General features: G+C 56.0%; 4 protein-coding genes across 4 annotated transcripts; 2 read left to right on the top strand and 2 right to left on the bottom strand.

Moving 5' to 3' along the window:
• Positions 1–108: 108 nt before the first annotated feature.
• QC764_501680 (uncharacterized protein) lies at positions 109–5,764 on the bottom strand. Its single transcript, XM_062947423.1, has 2 exons — positions 5,019–5,764; positions 109–4,969 (listed from the first exon to the last, which is right to left on the bottom strand). The coding sequence occupies exons 1-2, from the start codon at positions 5,644–5,646 to the stop codon at positions 3,732–3,734; spliced, it is 1,866 nt and encodes a 621-aa protein (XP_062798531.1). The 5' UTR covers positions 5,647–5,764; the 3' UTR covers positions 109–3,731.
• Positions 314–1,816, top strand: QC764_501660 (uncharacterized protein; the record flags this gene model as incomplete). The annotated part of the gene is made up of 3 exons (XM_062947421.1): positions 314–456; positions 519–1,697; positions 1,762–1,816. The coding sequence occupies exons 1-3, from the start codon at positions 440–442 to the stop codon at positions 1,814–1,816; spliced, it is 1,251 nt and encodes a 416-aa protein (XP_062798533.1). The 5' UTR covers positions 314–439.
• Positions 2,312–3,634, top strand: QC764_501670 (uncharacterized protein; the record flags this gene model as incomplete). The annotated part of the gene is made up of 1 exon (XM_062947422.1): positions 2,312–3,634. One exon carries the CDS (start codon positions 2,312–2,314, stop codon positions 3,632–3,634), a length of 1,323 nt encoding a protein of 440 aa, XP_062798532.1.
• Positions 5,765–6,399: 635 nt separating the features above from the next.
• Positions 6,400–15,429, bottom strand: QC764_501690 (Type I Iterative PKS; the record flags this gene model as incomplete). Its single annotated transcript, XM_062947424.1, has 4 exons — positions 15,179–15,429; positions 12,172–14,893; positions 11,029–12,086; positions 6,400–10,959 (listed from the first exon to the last, which is right to left on the bottom strand). The coding sequence occupies exons 2-4, from the start codon at positions 14,183–14,185 to the stop codon at positions 6,400–6,402; spliced, it is 7,632 nt and encodes a 2,543-aa protein (XP_062798530.1). The 5' UTR covers positions 14,186–14,893; positions 15,179–15,429.
• Between the last annotated feature and the right edge of the window lie 17 nt (positions 15,430–15,446).

The following is a 15,446-nucleotide window of genomic DNA, read 5'->3' as shown; positions in this document are numbered from 1 at the left end:
ATTTATGTGGTCACAAAGTTTTCACCAGTTGCTTTTGTGGCTTTTCCCCAAGGTTTCCACATGCTGTGAAGCCAATTCTTTCCGTAATCAGCTGTCTTTCTGCGGATGCTCACTGTACCTCTTGAACTCTTAGACTCCGTTTGTCTTGTGAAGGCAGGTCGACGTGATGGTCGTGAGTGGAAATCCCACATGACGTCAGTGAGCTTAAAGTCCCACACCCTTTCTGTAGTAGTCGTAAAGGTTCTGGTGTTTGTCCTGCTTTGACATCGACAAAGCTGTCTAGCATATACGCCTGCAACTCCGTCATTGATAGGCTTCTATCCGCTGAGGTGTACCACGATGTGGTGGGTTGTAAGCAAAGGATGGCTGCGGATCTCCCTGCTTTATATCTTTGTCCACATCTGTCATGGGCCACACCCACCTCTGTTAGACTTGCAAAATGATGAAGATTCTCAAGTATAAGGCTCCCCCCTCTCCGTCCACTAAACGAGACGCTAATCTGTCACTTCCATCATCAGCACCCTTCACTTCATCTGCACACAGCAAGGACACCACACCCTTCTCACCATGGACCAACCACTTGGGAGCTTCGTCCCTCCCTACCTCATCTCCTTTCCCACCAATACAGTCAGCTTCATCCATGTCGGCCCCCAATCCGAATGGCACCGCCAGCAACACCCCGACACTACCCTCTGTCGCCGTGCAAGCAAGGGTCATTTGTCTGTCTACTGCAACCTCGAGAAGGACCAGTCTCACGTCCTTCTCGCCATCTCCTTTCAGGAGGATGATCTCCCCTCCCTCAACCGCCAAGTGTACTACCACTACGTCGACAAAGACGACTCCATCATCGGCAACGGAACCCTCATCGAGATCACCTTCCAAAACTACCCCGAAGACATCGACACGGCCGACCGCTTGAAGAACAGCATCGCCTGGCGCATCCGCTTCAACAAGAAGCACATGGATGCCATCAAGTACATCCTCACCCAGGCCCGTTCCCAAACCGCCAACCTGCCCCGCGTCGCCGCGCTCCCCAAAGAAGACCGTGATCTTCTTTACCACTACATCCGCGCGACTCTGATTCCCCAGCCCGTCCCCCACGGACTCGCCGTCCTCGGCAAATGGCCCATCCATCTCCCCACCACCTTGTCCACAAGCCCCTCCCTCGGCGCAAAGTCCGAGCCGGTCGCGGCCTCTGTCTACCACGACGCAGCGCAGGACCAAGTCGTCGAGGATACAGAGGAGGAAACTCCCAAGGCGATCAGATTGCGCGAAATGGAGCGGGAGCGCTACGCCAACAAGCCGCCTCCTTCCCCTCCTCCTCCCCGTCCTGCGTCTCCGTCTCCATGGCCTGCGCGGAGCAAGAACAACCACGTCCCTGGTCTGTCTCGTGAGGATGAGGAGTTTTATCAGAGTGTTATTGATGCCGCTACCACTCCCAAGAAGCCGGAGTTGTTTGTTGCTGCTCAGGATGCTGCTCCTACCCCTACGCCTGTGAGGAGGGGGAGGAGGGCGGAGGAGGATGATGCTTTTTGGGGCTCGCCTTTAGGGAAGCCGGGGCAGATGGCGTCGCGGAAGAAGGGGGGTTTGGCTCCGGGGTGTGGGGGGGCGACGGAGAGGAAGGTTTCGATGCAGGCTTTGGTGGGGAATGCCGAGGTTGAGGTGAGGTTTAAGGAGAAGGATGCGGATAAGGTTTTGTGAGTGTTCTTGAACATCTACGATCGGTGGCGGTGATGGAGAATGCTGACTTGGTGATTACAGAAAGGCCATGGTCCCGAAGAAGGTGGAGAACTCCGGGGATGAGTTTACCGCTTGAATCGCGGTGGAGGCCCCGCCACGGTGGCTTCCCGGGGTTGATGATCAGGTTAGGGTGGTTTTTCTCTTGGAGATGGGAGATTCGGTTGGTGTGATCTTGTGGGGAAATTTGACAGAACATTCTTCGGACACGATTTGGCAGACAGATGGTGTGGTTTTGGACACGACATGACGACAGCATTTGGAATTCGGATTGGATAGACAAGACTGCCTTACTGAGGCACCGTAGCTTTTACCAACACTCTTTTCGGTCTCATCATTTCCTCCGTTCCTCCCGGAGCAACGCTAGGTGAATGAATGACTCTGCCCCCCCTCCCCCCCTCTGGGGCCCGTTGCGGAAAAGGGGCAACGGCAGTCGCTTCTTGTCTCTGACACGTGACGCTTGCCCTTCCACTCTCTTCCCCCTTTTCCAATCCCTCATCATCACCTTGAAAACTCGCCAGCTTTATTCTCCTTTCCCTCATCACAACAACAAACCACCACCACCATCCTCAAAATGGGCTCCACCCATCACCCCCTCTCCATAGCCATAATGGGAGGCGGCATAGCCGGCCTCTCCCTCGCCGCCGCCCTCGTCAAAAAACCCCATCTCGACATCCACGTCTACGAAGCCGTCCCTGCCCATTCCGACGTCGGCGCCGGCCTGGCCCTCCACCGCAACGCCCTCGCGGCCATGGCGCTTCTCGGACCGGAGGTCCACCAGGCTTACCTCGACAAGGCGATCAACATCGGTGAGGACGCGGAAGCGGAAATGGCGACTGACATCTTTTTTGCTTGTGGGCCTCACGCCAACACGGGAGCTGACCAAGAACCGGTCGCCGAGTTGGGGAGGGCAAAAGGACGAAAGAGCGTCAGTCGGGCGGACCTGTTGGCTGGGTTGCTTGGGTTGGTGCCGGGGGAGAAGGTGAGCTTTGGGAAGAGACTGACAAAGATTTGGGAGGAGGAGAAGAAGGTCAAGTTTGAGTTTAGGGATGGGACAAAGGGGGAGGCGGATTGTGTTTTGGGGGCGGATGGGATACGTTCGGTTGTTAGGGGTTATGTCGTTGGGGAGGACCATCCGGCGAGACACCCGGTTAATCACGACAGGTGGCAGGTTTATCGGACGGTGGTTGCCACCGAAGAGGCGATCGAGGCCGGGGTGGAGGAGAGGTTTACGAGGACGGTCCCGATTTTGCTTGGGCCGAGGGGGCATGTGAATTGCATACCGATGAACAAGGGGACGAGGTTGAGCGCTGGGGTTGCCGTCAGGGGGGCGGCGTTGGGCGAGAAAGAGGTTGACGGGCCTGGGAAGGGGGATGATGGGGGGCGAAGAAAAGAGTTGGATGTCGGATTGTATAAAGACTACACTCCGGAGGCGAGGGCCATTGTGGATTTGGTGGCGAGGGACACGTCGGCTAGCTGGGCGGTGGGGGATCATGATAACGCGCCGGTGTACTTCAAGGGGAGGGTGGCCATGCTGGGGGATGCCGCTCATGCTAGTCTGCCGTTTGCTGGGAATGGGGCCGCGCAGGCGTTGGAGGATGCTGCGGTGCTGGATCATTTGTTTGAGAGGGTGAAGCAGCCGAGCCAGATTGAGGCGGCACTGGGTGCGTATGATGCTGTTAGGCGGCCGAGGTCTCAGGATGTTGTTGGCGTGGCCAGAATGCTTGGACGCGCTTATGCCTTTGCCGAGAGGGATATCCATGAGGACCCGAAGAAGGCTAGGGTCTTTTTTACACAGGCTGGTCGGTTCACCAACGAGGCGGATTTGACGCGGCAGAATGAGGAAGCCATGGCCAAGATGGAGGATAGTGTGAGGGGGGTTTCGAAGAACAACTAGGGTATTTTCTTGAGTTGGAAGAGAAATCAAACATTGCTGGGTGTTGACCTCCCTGAAGCCTGCCTTGTAAACCCACAGCCGAGATATCCCCTGAATCTTAGGCCCCCAATCCCTCCAGCCTCGCCTTGATCTGCAGCGCAGCCACCCTACTGAAATACCTAGTCAAGGCCAAATTACCACCATGGAACCAAAAGCCCGGATGCCCGCTCCCCTTCCAGATCCCCCTCATCTCCCCCTCCTCATCCCATCCCCAAACATCGTCCACCCTATCCGCAACCTCATCTCCCAGAATATGCCTCGCCTGGGTTCTCATATTCATGAAGCCAGTAGCAAACACAATCTCATCCGCCTCCAGCACCTCCCCATCCTTGAACCTCAGCCCATTCTCTACCAACTCCTCAATCTCCTCCCCCTGCTTGACTTTCACCTTGCGATCAATAATCAGCTGCGACATGCCCACATCAATGTAATAGCCCCCACCCCGTTGTAAATACTTCATAAACAACCCCCCTTCATCCACCCCCTTGTCAGTTCTGAACCCGGCCTTTTCCAACCCTTCCAACAAATCCTTGTCCATCTCCCGCTGAATCCTGGCCAGATCGATCTGTATGCTCTTCATAACCTCACTCGGCCAGCCATGAAGCCAGATGTCGCTGTCTTCGACCGGCGGTCCACCCTCCTCGTACAGCACCGCCAGCAAAACCTTGAGAGCCGCCTTGTTGGACACGACACAAGTCGACGACCTCTGCACCATGGTGACATCATACCCCTTCTCGTAGTAATCCTGGCAGATATCGTGAGCAGAATTACACGCCCCGACCACCACCGCCTTTCTCTTTCTCTCAGTCCCCTCTTGCTGCTGCTTCGCACCGGCGAAATCAGCAGAGTGGACCGCCAACCCCTTAAACACCCCCTCGCTCAGCCCCTTTATATCAGGCATGAACTTCTTGCCCGAGTGTCCTGTACACAAAACGATATGTTTCGGCCTGAGAACCCTCTCCTCTCTGCCCCCCTTGTTCACCTTCACCTCCCAAGTTTGGGTGCCCTCATCCCATTTGCTAGATGTAAGGGAGGTAGAAGTCCAGATGTTGAGTTCGAGCGCCTTGGCATAAAACTCAAACCACTCGGCCAGTTTATCCTTTGGCGTGAAAACCGGCCAGTGCTCAGGGAAGGGGAGATACGGCATGTGGTCGTACCACACTGGATCATGCAGCACCAGCTGATGATATCTCTTCCGCCAGTTGTCGCCCACCTTCTCATTCGTATCAATGACCACTGTCTTGACCCCCAACATTTTCAACCTCGCAGCAATCGTCAGACCGGACTGCCCAGCTCCTACCGACCGTTAGTCACCATCCCTCTCCTCATTCTGTGATGGACATACCAATAACCAACACCTCCCCCTCCCCTTTCTCCTGCTCCCCCTCCCTCCTCTCCCTCCAGTTCTTCCTCCCTTCTTGTTTCCCATGCTCAACGCCCAGCTCCCTCCTCGCCCCCACCTTCTCCTCCCACCCCTTCAACTCCACCAAACAAGTAAACATGGTCCAAATCTTCCACTCTCCATCCTCCTGAACAAGCCTCGCCACCCCTCTTCCCGTCCCAAGACTAGTCCCCCAGTTGATGTAAAACGCAATCCCCTTCACATCCGGACTGGCCCCCGGAGCGAAACTCGCAATCTGTGGCTTCCGAAACTCAGACGTCAGATCCACCTGTACCGAACTGAGCTTGGTCGGAGAAGAGGAAAGATAATCAGCTATGGCAGCAGAGGTCTTGATCGTGCGGGGTGTCCAGGAGAGGGCTAGGTGATCGCGCCAGAAGCCGTTGTCGATGAAGAGCTCGGAGATTGAGGCGAAATCACCCGAGGAGAGGGAGCCATTCAGCTTGGAAGTGACAGACTCGGCGATGGAAACAGGGTCGACGCTTGTGTCTTTTGCGGTGGCGGGCCAGGGGTAAGGGGGGAGGTTGACGCTGCCGGGGACGATGCGTTGGTGGGAGGGGATTGGAGTTGCCATCTTTGATGTGCTCTGTCTCTGGTGGTTTTGTACTGTTGTTGATGGTGTTCAGCGCGATCGTGTGGTGGGAAGGGGGACCAGCAAAAGGCGAACGTTATAAACGGAGCCCCCTCATCGACCACCGGACCCCTCCCCGTCCCCTCACCGTCCCCTCCCTTCTCCCCCGCGTTCCAGCTCGTCCACTGTCACATCTCGTCCCGTCACCTCGCATACCTGGGTACCGTCACTGCAGCTCCGATAGGCGCACAGCTGCTGCACAGCGGCCCGACAGGTGCCCCGGAACACAGCTGCATAGCCTGAAGTTCCAGGACCCCGCTCCGGGCACCGGTGATCGACACCCGGCCAGGCCACTCGCGGATATTGGGTTCCTGATCCGACAGCCCATACACTACATGCAACTGTTCGGGTTTACGGCCTTTCTCGGATCAAACATCGTATAGTCTCGCTCACGTGAGATGACCGTCATGTTCTACAACATACATACAAGTCCGAGCCTCGCACAACGTTACTGAAAAGTCAAGCCAGGATACCATGTTTTTTTGTATTCGCTACCCAAACATCACTTGCATCCAATCCCTTCAGTATAACGAATAACGACACCTTTCCAGCCAACGTCCCAACCTCCTTTTGGTCATATATATGCAGAATCAATCCCCCCCCAACACACACACCGGAAAACTACACACTCGTCTGTTGTTACACGACTCCAATACTTGAACTCAATATGGCGACCAAAGAACCCAAACTCAACATCTACTCCTCCGCTGCCGTCGTCGCCACCGAATGCGTCTCCAACTCGGCACCAGAAACCACAGAGGTAGTGTGAGGCGTCGCCGAGGCATCACTAGGCACTCCCGTCGCCTCCAAACTCTGCTGCGTCGTCACGCGAACCGCCATGGTGGCCGCTGCAATCTCCCCGCACAACTGGCTAATCGTCATGCCGCTGAGAATCTTCATCACCCCCACATCATGGCCCAGCGTCCTCCAGACCCATGATCGAATCTCCACAGCCGCCAGTGAATCAACACCCAACTCGACAATGCTCTGCTCGGCTGTCACAGTTCCCTCCGCCAGCTTGAGCTGATTCTGTAATCTCTTGATAAACGCCGGAACGAGAATCTCAGCAACATCCTCCTCCGTCTCGCCGCGGCTAGTCTGCTCCTTCAGGCTCAGCTGCTGAGACCCAGCGTCGCTTTCCTCGTCCCGATCATCACTGCCGCGAGTAAAGTGACAAAACCTCGGATCGCTGTGCCAATGCAGGGTAGGCCGCCCGACCGGGAACCGCCGCAACCCGGTAGTGATGTCGTAGATCTGATCCTCTGTCGGCTTTCCCGCAACAATAGCCTCGAGGAACATGTGATGAAGATCCCGTTCCGAAATAGGCGGGTATCCCTCCCGCTCCAAACCCTCGTAGAGATTCTCCTTCTCGCGGTGCAAGAAGCCCAGCCCGTAAATGACACCAATGTTGAGAATGGAACCGACAAACCCGCGGTGGCGTCTCGAGGCGGCGAGGCCGTTCATGTACATGTTGGCCGCAGCATAGTTAGACTGGCCGGCATGTCCGCCGACGGCCGCAAAGGACGAGGTCATGATGAAAAAGTCCATGTCTGGTGAGCAGAACGCGTCGTCGAGATTGCTGGAACCGATCGTCTTGGGCGCCATGACTCGTTGGAAGGACTCGATGGACATTTCAGAGAAGACGCGGTCGTCGAGAACCATGGCGCCGTTGATAACACCCCCGACGGGAGGGAATCTGAGGGTCTGTGCGATCTTGGTCTTCAAGGCGGTCACTTGCTCCATCTTGGTCACATCCAGCGTCTGAAACCTGAGTTGGACGCCCTTTCTCGTCAGCTCTTCTGCCCATCTTGGGGACCGCCGGGGCGGGTTCCGGCTCGCCAGGACAAGGTGGCGCGCCCCCTGTTGAGCCAAGAGCGTGCAGAGGCTCTGGCCAAAGTCCCTTGTCAGACCAACAAGAAGGTAGGTCTTTGATGGACTCAACAGCTGACGGCCATAAGGCGGGGTGATGATCTGTTGAATGTCCCTCTCGGCCTTCCAGTGAATGACCGAAAACGGCGCAACCGGCTCTGTACAGTCGACCAAGGCCGGTACAGAGAGGAGAGGGGAGACAGCACCATCGGCCAGTGTTTCCATCTTGGCAAGCGACAAGGTGACAGCTCCCTCCCAAATTCTATCAAGGTGTACGCATGCACCAGCATCGGGATTGACCCCATCGACTTCCAAGTCTGCCGCTGGTCGCAAGAACGAGGAGAGATGGTGATACGCTGAGGGCTCATCCACCGTGGCTTTGAACATCTCGGAGAGACGGCTCCCCTTGGGGAGCATATCCACAACCAAGGCACGCTGCGGAAGGTTCAAATCCCTGATCTCGCGTCGAGAAAGCGCCGGGTGAAGAAAAGTCATCTCTGGTACCCGCCTGCAGCGCTGCTCGTCGGTCGAGAATATCTGGAACGAAATCCCCTGCTTGACACAGACGTCCTTGATGCACTCCTGGAACCGCTCGTCAGGCTCGATAACCAAGAGTGACTGTCCCCTGGCTTTCCACGAAATGCTGAGCGCCAGGAAATAGCGGACCAAAAGCCCAAAGAAGACCGGCTCGTTCAGACTGGGGATCGTAATCTCCGTACCCCATCTCGTTGGCATCATGATGTAGGAGGCATTGACTTTGGACAAAGCAACCGTTGTGGCGAGGGTCCTCGTATCACTGCCAAGGCAGACGTAGGCCGACGGGAAAGAACTGAGCCCTGTGTTGAGCGCACCGACGGTGCTGTAGTTGACCTGCATACCAAAGAGCTCTCCTGGAGGGTCCGACGCAGACGCCAATCCCCACTCCTCTGCCCTGTATGGCCCGTTTCCTGAATGCCCTGGCAGAATTTCCACCACATTTTCCAAGGTGTTGCAAGGAGCTGTGACAATCCGCCGACCGGCGTTCGCGCGGTTGTTGCCTTTCTTCCACGGACGAACACGGGGAACCATGCGACGGCCATCCTTGATGTGTATCTCTGGCTCCAGAACCCACAGAGGGTTTTCGACACTTGTGTGTTGAATCCTAGCGTACATGGCAAGGCGGAAAAAGGTCTCAGAGACGGCCTTGACGGCGGGATCGGTATTAACAGTCTCGAGGTCAAGGACTTGGAGGGTCAATCCTGGGATCTCAGCAGCGAGGGTGCGCGTGAAGCCCAAAGAAGCCGAATTGCCAGGGGTAGTAGTCCAGGCACTTTCCGTGACCCAAAGGATCACCATTTCTGGACGGAGTAGCTCCTTCAAGGCCTCCATCCGCTTCTCGTTCATGTTCAGCAGAAGGGGCTCATCCAGGTCGCAGAGGAGGATGACGGCTGTAAAGTTGGCAGCATGCCCGGGTGCCAAGTCGTCAAGGGACGCAACGGTAGTGATCAACCCGCAATGCGAAGCCAGTGCTGCAGTGACTTGCGATGAGATGAATGATGTCCACAGCTGCTTGCCGCCAACAATCAAGAGTCTATTCATCAGACGCTCCGGGTCCGAGTCCTCGGAGGGAGGATACATCAGCAGCGCTTTCTCCAGAGACTGCGCTTGACGAACAATCAGAGAAAAGCCAGTGGCATAGTTCTGGGCCGAGTCCTCGCTGGAATTTTGAAATCCGCACTGATCAAGAAGGTCAGGCCAGTCAGGCGGTGTTGGGGACATCGACTGCAGAGAGGGTACACAGCTGATGGTACGACGGAGACGTTCCTCGAGAGGAGTCCTTGTAACCTGAATGAGCATCAGGAAGCCTCCAGGCCGCATCATGTTCCGAACGTGGCCGAGGACAGTGGCCGTGTTGTGAGGCTCGAATAGAGAAGTAGACAGAAGAACTAGGTCGTAGAGCTGGCCATTTGCTGGAACACCCGTGGTGAAATCGACTTTTTCGGTGATAACCTTCTCGCTCAGAGACTCGGAAAGCTGGATTCGATCGTTGAGATTCTCCTCAGGCCGAGAGCCGATGCGGTAGGATGCAAAGGAGGTGCCCAAGCCATCCAACACGTGCTCCGTCAACCCAAGCTCAGCATCTGTCAGTCCCAAGACGTGCATCGAGGCATACTTGTGGGATATTTGCTTCACCACTCTCGAAATATGACGCTGGAAGCTATGCGTCTGGCGAGCTTCTTCAAACACTATAGGAAGCATGCCAGCCATCACATCCGGAACGTTTCGGCCCAGTCTGCGGACCAAGCTCAAAGCCGAATAGTACGGCGAGGATAAAATGAACCGATCAAGAGACTCCTCTGTCTCATCCGACCAGGTGCTTGTGGCGCGGCGCAGCTCTGCTCGGCTGGCGATGGACGCAGAAACGAGGTGCGAGCCCGGACTTGGACACACTGCAGTGGCTGGCAGTCCCTTGATGAAAAAAGAAGCGACGCGCTCGCAGGACTCGGCAAGCATGGGGCTCACGGGGCGGACGTCTTCGTCTGTGGCGGACACGATAGCGTCTTCGGGATCAAGGTCCAGCTGTGTGGTAAGGTACAGCTCGTAGTCATCCTCGGGATTGGTAGGGCCAAACGACCCAACTTTGAGTCCCTCAATCTGTATCTCCTGCTTGCCTTCATCATTAAATATCTCGATGTCGGCAGTGAAGGAGGCCGGGGCGCTCTTCGTGCATGGTGTAGCCTGCGTCTTATGCGCATCAACCACCAGCGTGTCGCTCCGTTCCTGGGCATTGCACAGTGATAGGTTCATGCGGATGCTCTCGATCTCCACTGGCAAGAATGGTGTCCAGATGGCACCGTCGCCAGGCGAAGACATTGTGACAAAGGCCGTTTGAAGACAACTGTCCAAGGTGGCGGGGCTGAGGTCAAGCCTTGTAGTGTCGTCGGGGTGAACTCTCCTCAGGGAACTCGACGCAAAATCAAACCGACGGTCGAGTGCTTGTAGCCCTCGGAATGGGCCAGTGTACCTCAAGCCCGTCCCGGCCATCATGGCATAGAAAGCCTCGGGGTTGGCACTCAGTGTTTCCGCTCTCGTCGCTGGCCGCGTAGGCAACAGATTGGGATGTGGTGCGCCAGACGTGATGGCGACCCGGCAACTAAAGTTCTTTTTCACATCGGTGCGGCCGTCGGCAACGGTTGAAGTCAGCAGAAATGAAGCCTCCCATGTGTCTGGCGTCTCTTTCTCAATGACCAAAGAGGAGAGAACTTCGACCCCGGGCGAATTAGGATCAAACGTGATGCCTTTGTAGAACTTGAGATCGCGAAGCTCGATCACAGAAATTGCTACCTCTGGCGCAGCGGCTTTGGCAGCATCAACCGCCATGATGACGTAGGCTGACGCGGGGAGTAGCTGTCAACAATTCTTGTTAGCACACGGTCAAGTTTTACACAGACAGTAGAAGTTAGATCTGTGACGTACCGATTGACCCTGGAACGCATGGTGCCTGGCCCAAGTGAGCTTCTCAAACTTCAGAATGTTCCGCCATCGAAGTAGGTACCGAGAATCGTCTCGAGTGCGTACCCCCAGGAGTTCGTGAGGCATGGCCAACCTGAAGTGATACTGTCGAGATAGTCTCGACTCTCTCCAATGAATCTGTGAATGGTCCCATGGGTAACTGGGAGCACCTTGAATCCGCGTGTTGATCAGCTCGGGCTGTACGGAACCCAGGACGAATTGCCGAATGTGAGAGTTGTAAACCCCAAACTGGGCCCATATCCAGCCGAGAAACTCGCCAAACGCCTCCCGGTCGTCCATCCCCCTGTTGAGGAGTCCAGTATAGGGCAAAGTTGCTTCTGTTCCCATGCTCTCTCGGATCGCTTCAAACACTGGCCCCCTAAGAGTGCAATGGGGCCCGACCTCTATCACTCCGTCGAACGGTCCATTTTTGTCCAAGGCGGTACTCATAGCCTCGTAAAACAGCACCGGCTTCATCATGTTGTCGCGCCAGTAGATGTCCTTCAAATCCGCTGCCTTGGGCTCCCCAGTGCCAGACACAGTCGAAATCCAGGCGGTTCCATTGTTTTGAGCCCGCGGTGAGATGTTGCACGATTTGATCGCTTCCAGATACTTTATTGACGGAACCTCCATGTGGGGTGAATGGTAAGCCGTGTCGACGTTGAGTATCCGCGCTAGCAACCTCTTGCCCTTAAGATACTTGCAGGCCTCATGAATCAAGTCAAGATCACCTGAAAGCGTGACAACCATGGGCGAGTTGCTGGCGGCAATGCAGAGTCCTGGGCTGTACTCTCTTCTAGCACAGAAATCGGCGGCCTCCTCCATTGACATGCCTGCAACTAGCATCCCCCCTTTGACGCCCCCGGCTCCGCAGGCGAGGTTCACGTCCATTCCACGGTAGTAAGCAATCAGAATAGCATCTCGGGCACCGATCCGGCCGGCGGCATATGCAGCACCGATTTCCCCAGACGAGTGGCCAACCACTGTGTGGAAGCTAATCTCGATCGAGTGTAACAAGTCGACTGTTCGGGAGCAGTGTTAGCAAAGCAGATCCGGCGGCCCCTCCAGAACTGAACAGAGAATCCATGCACAGGCAAGGTGTCTTACCTAAAGCAATCTGAATGGCGGTACACAGAGGCTGCGAGATTGTCGACCTATGAACCCTCGAAAGACCCTCGTCCGCCGATATCTCGTGTTCCAAGCTCCAGGGAGGTGGATGCGGGCACTGCCGCAGAATCCCGTCCAACTGTCGAATAGAATCACGGTAAACCTTGCTTGTCACAAGCAGACCCCGAGACATGGTGGCCCATTGCGCTCCCTGGCCCGTGAAGATCCCCAGCAACTTGGGCTTCTGATGTTCTGGTTTCACGCGACACATAGTGGCAACCGGTGGCGGCGTCTCTCGTTTGTCGGTTGTTTTCAGCTTCTTTCTAGGAGGCTCAGGCGGGGCGTCTGGTATCTTCAGGAATCGCGCCAGCTTCCCAAGAAGCCTTTCCGTTGTTGTACCCGCAAAGAACACTCTGTGAGCAAAGGCTGTGCGGCGGGCGTAGGTGTGCCATGACAGCTCTTCGGTTGAGGCTCCGGGGTTCTTGAGGAGGTGATCGTAATAGGCTTGCACAACAGCTACCAGGGACTTTTCGGATTTGGCAGAGAGTACCAAAGGGAGGCAAATACGATTGACTCTAGGCCCGACTGACCCGTTGGGGATGGGGCGAGGGACGTGAGCATTTGACACGAAGTTCTCGTCGTGGATGGCTGGAACGTACTGCTCAACAATCGCATGGGCATTGGTGCCGCCGAAACCGAACGAGTTGACGCTGGCTCTTTTCGGTTGTCCTGGCTGGACCGCTGGCCATGGGACGGGGCTTGTTGGGACGACCAAGTGGCTGGCATATTCGGCAACTTGCGGGTTCAACCGATCCAGATGTAGGTTTGGAGGAATGGTATCATGTCGCATGCTCTCGACAACCTTGAATAACCCTGCGAGACCTGCCGACCCCTCAGTGTGGCCAATGACCGTCTTCACTGAGCCAACCAGAAGCCGAGGCCTTTCCGCGGGCGGGATCAAGTCTGTTGACGGCCCAGCTCGAAGCTCACCCGAGAAGAAGGCATGTTCGATGGCGCGGGCTTCCTTGGGGTCACCTGCAGCCGTTCCAGCCCCATGACACTCAAAATACTGACAGCGGTCCTCGAGGGTGTTGATATCTAGGCCGGCTCGTCGATATGTGTCCTGAATAAGCTGTGCTTGCGCTTCCCAGTTGGGCATCGTGATCCCTGTCGTCCTGCCATCCGAATTGACACCGGTTTCCCGAATAACGGCGAGAATGTGGTCGCCACTGGCCAGGGCTTTGCTCAGGGGACGGACAAACATAGCCGCAATTCCTTCGCCGCGGGCATAGCCATCGGCATTGGCGTCAAACATGCTGCAGTGACCGGAGGGACTGAGCATGTGTAGGCTGGACTCGACGATGAACTGCTCAGGGGTCAGGATGAGGTTGGCACCAGCCACGCAAGCCATTTCGCAATCGCCCGACCGAAGACTCAAGACAGCTTGGTGGAGGGCTACCAGGCTGGATGAACAGGCCGTGTCGATCGTCATGGAGGGCCCTTTGAAGTTGAAAAAGTACGAGAGCCGGTTGGAGACCATGGACCGCGCATTGCCCGTGGCATAGTACTGGCTTGTGGTGAGCTCGTCCCTCTGTGAGAGGGTGTCGTAGTCGGCCGTCATCACACCGGCAAACACACCAACACGGGCACCCGCATGCTGCTGGAGAGAGTACCCGGCCGACTCGAGGGCCTCGTACACCACTTCTAGAAGCAACCGCTGCTGGGGGTCGATTGCTTCAGCTTCCTTGGGCGTGACGCTGAAGAAGCTGGCGTCAAACAGCCGGGGGTCGTGGTCCAGGAAGTACCCACGGGCAGAATTCGTCGTGCCGGGGAACTCGCCATCTGGGTGGTAGAAGGCGTCGACATGGAATCTTCCCACGGGCACGCGCTCCGAGAGGTCCCTCGGGTTCGCGAGCAGTTGCCACAGGCGCGAGGGGGAGCTCGCGCCTCCCGGGAACCGGCACGCGGAGCCGATGATGGCGATGGGCTCAGCACCACAGGGCGAGGACGGCATTTTTGAAGGGGTGCCCCGTAGTGGTTTACAGTCTTGAAACTGTATTATCGTTGGAAAGACAAGAACTGAAAGGAGGCAAAGGACCGGGTTGCTGGGGGTATCGACAATCTGATTAAACAAAAAAACCGCAATCAAAGACAGCAATGAAAGAAAAATGGTGCTGTATGCTAGGTGGATCAGCGGGTCGCCAAACAAATTGAGCTGGTCCAGCAAAGAACGATGAGAAAAGGAGGCCGAGCAAGTGAATTGTTTGCCTGTAAAGCAGAAAGACGTCGTCGTAGGTGCCGAACAAGGATAGTGAATAGCTGCTTGGGAACAGGATCAAGGGCCGTCAAAGGCCTGGGAGGTAGGTGGTGGATTGCTTTAACAGTCAGTTGATCAGGATCAGAGTGAGACGGCAATGGTGAAAAGAACGATAGCCTGGTGGGGGAAAAAAAGGAAAAATTTGAACGGGCCTTCAGGAGCAACAAGCAACCGAAAGCACGCTCTTGGTCGAAGCTAGGTCTACTGGAGCGGTTGAGAACCCATGTGGACACCAGGAAGGGGGGCATGCGCACTGCCCTTGGCTCCGTACCATGTTAGAATGCTGGGTGACAGTTGCGATCTCTCTCGTGGTGGCAATGGATCAGGTGAATGGAGACAAGTTCAGATTACACTGATGCCCCAAAGAGCGCAACTCGCCGGACAGCCAGACCCTGCCAGAAATACCTGGTAGGCAGGATTAGCACACAAGGAAAAGCTCGAGTGTCTACCCAACGTATGTATGGGGAACACTGGGCCAAACATGGGCGCTAGCAGGCCACCCATGGGCTCCTTCTAGCAACCTAGAACTGGAAGGTTGGACACTGCCATGGGTTCAACTAGGAGCAGCCTTGCCAGAGCCCCGCAGCTTCCCAGCTACAGATTCTTCTCACACCGCCCATACCCATCGCCGATCAACGGCATCGCCCTCGGTTTTGGTAGGATACAATCGGAGACTTGGAAAGGACTTACCATGATGACAGTGCGGTTTTCTAGGACCGCTGACAAGACAGAATGATCTCCTTACCACCACTATGACGATGGCGACCGCAAGCTACCTCCACAAGGACAACTACAGTGTGGGGGATTGGTGGACGGGGCAGGTGAAATACTTGGCAGCGGGCAGTTGGCCTAAGCCGAACAGCAGGACGAAAAGGCGTGACGGCGACCGGTGCTTCCCAGGAACGATGGAGCCAGTCTGTGTCTTTCCTCAAAGAGCATCCCACCTCAATGCTCGCGA

Source organism: Podospora pseudoanserina, chromosome 5 (assembly GCF_035222485.1).
Source record: "Podospora pseudoanserina strain CBS 124.78 chromosome 5, whole genome shotgun sequence".
NCBI lineage: Eukaryota > Fungi > Ascomycota > Sordariomycetes > Sordariales > Podosporaceae > Podospora > Podospora pseudoanserina.
The sequence above is the reverse complement of the archived record's forward strand: the minus strand, read 5'-3'. Positions and strand labels throughout refer to the sequence as shown.

What these genes read in the sequence shown, in the direction of transcription:
- QC764_501680 (XM_062947423.1), bottom strand. Translation starts at nt 5,646, where the DNA reads ATGGCAACTCCAATCCCCTCCCACCAACGCATCGTCCCCGGCAGCGTC. An exon ending in GGGGGAGGTGTTGGTTATTG is followed by an intron (nt 4,970 to 5,018) that starts GTATGTCCATCA and finishes AACGGTCGGTAG; the next exon opens with GAGCTGGGCAGTCCGGTCTG.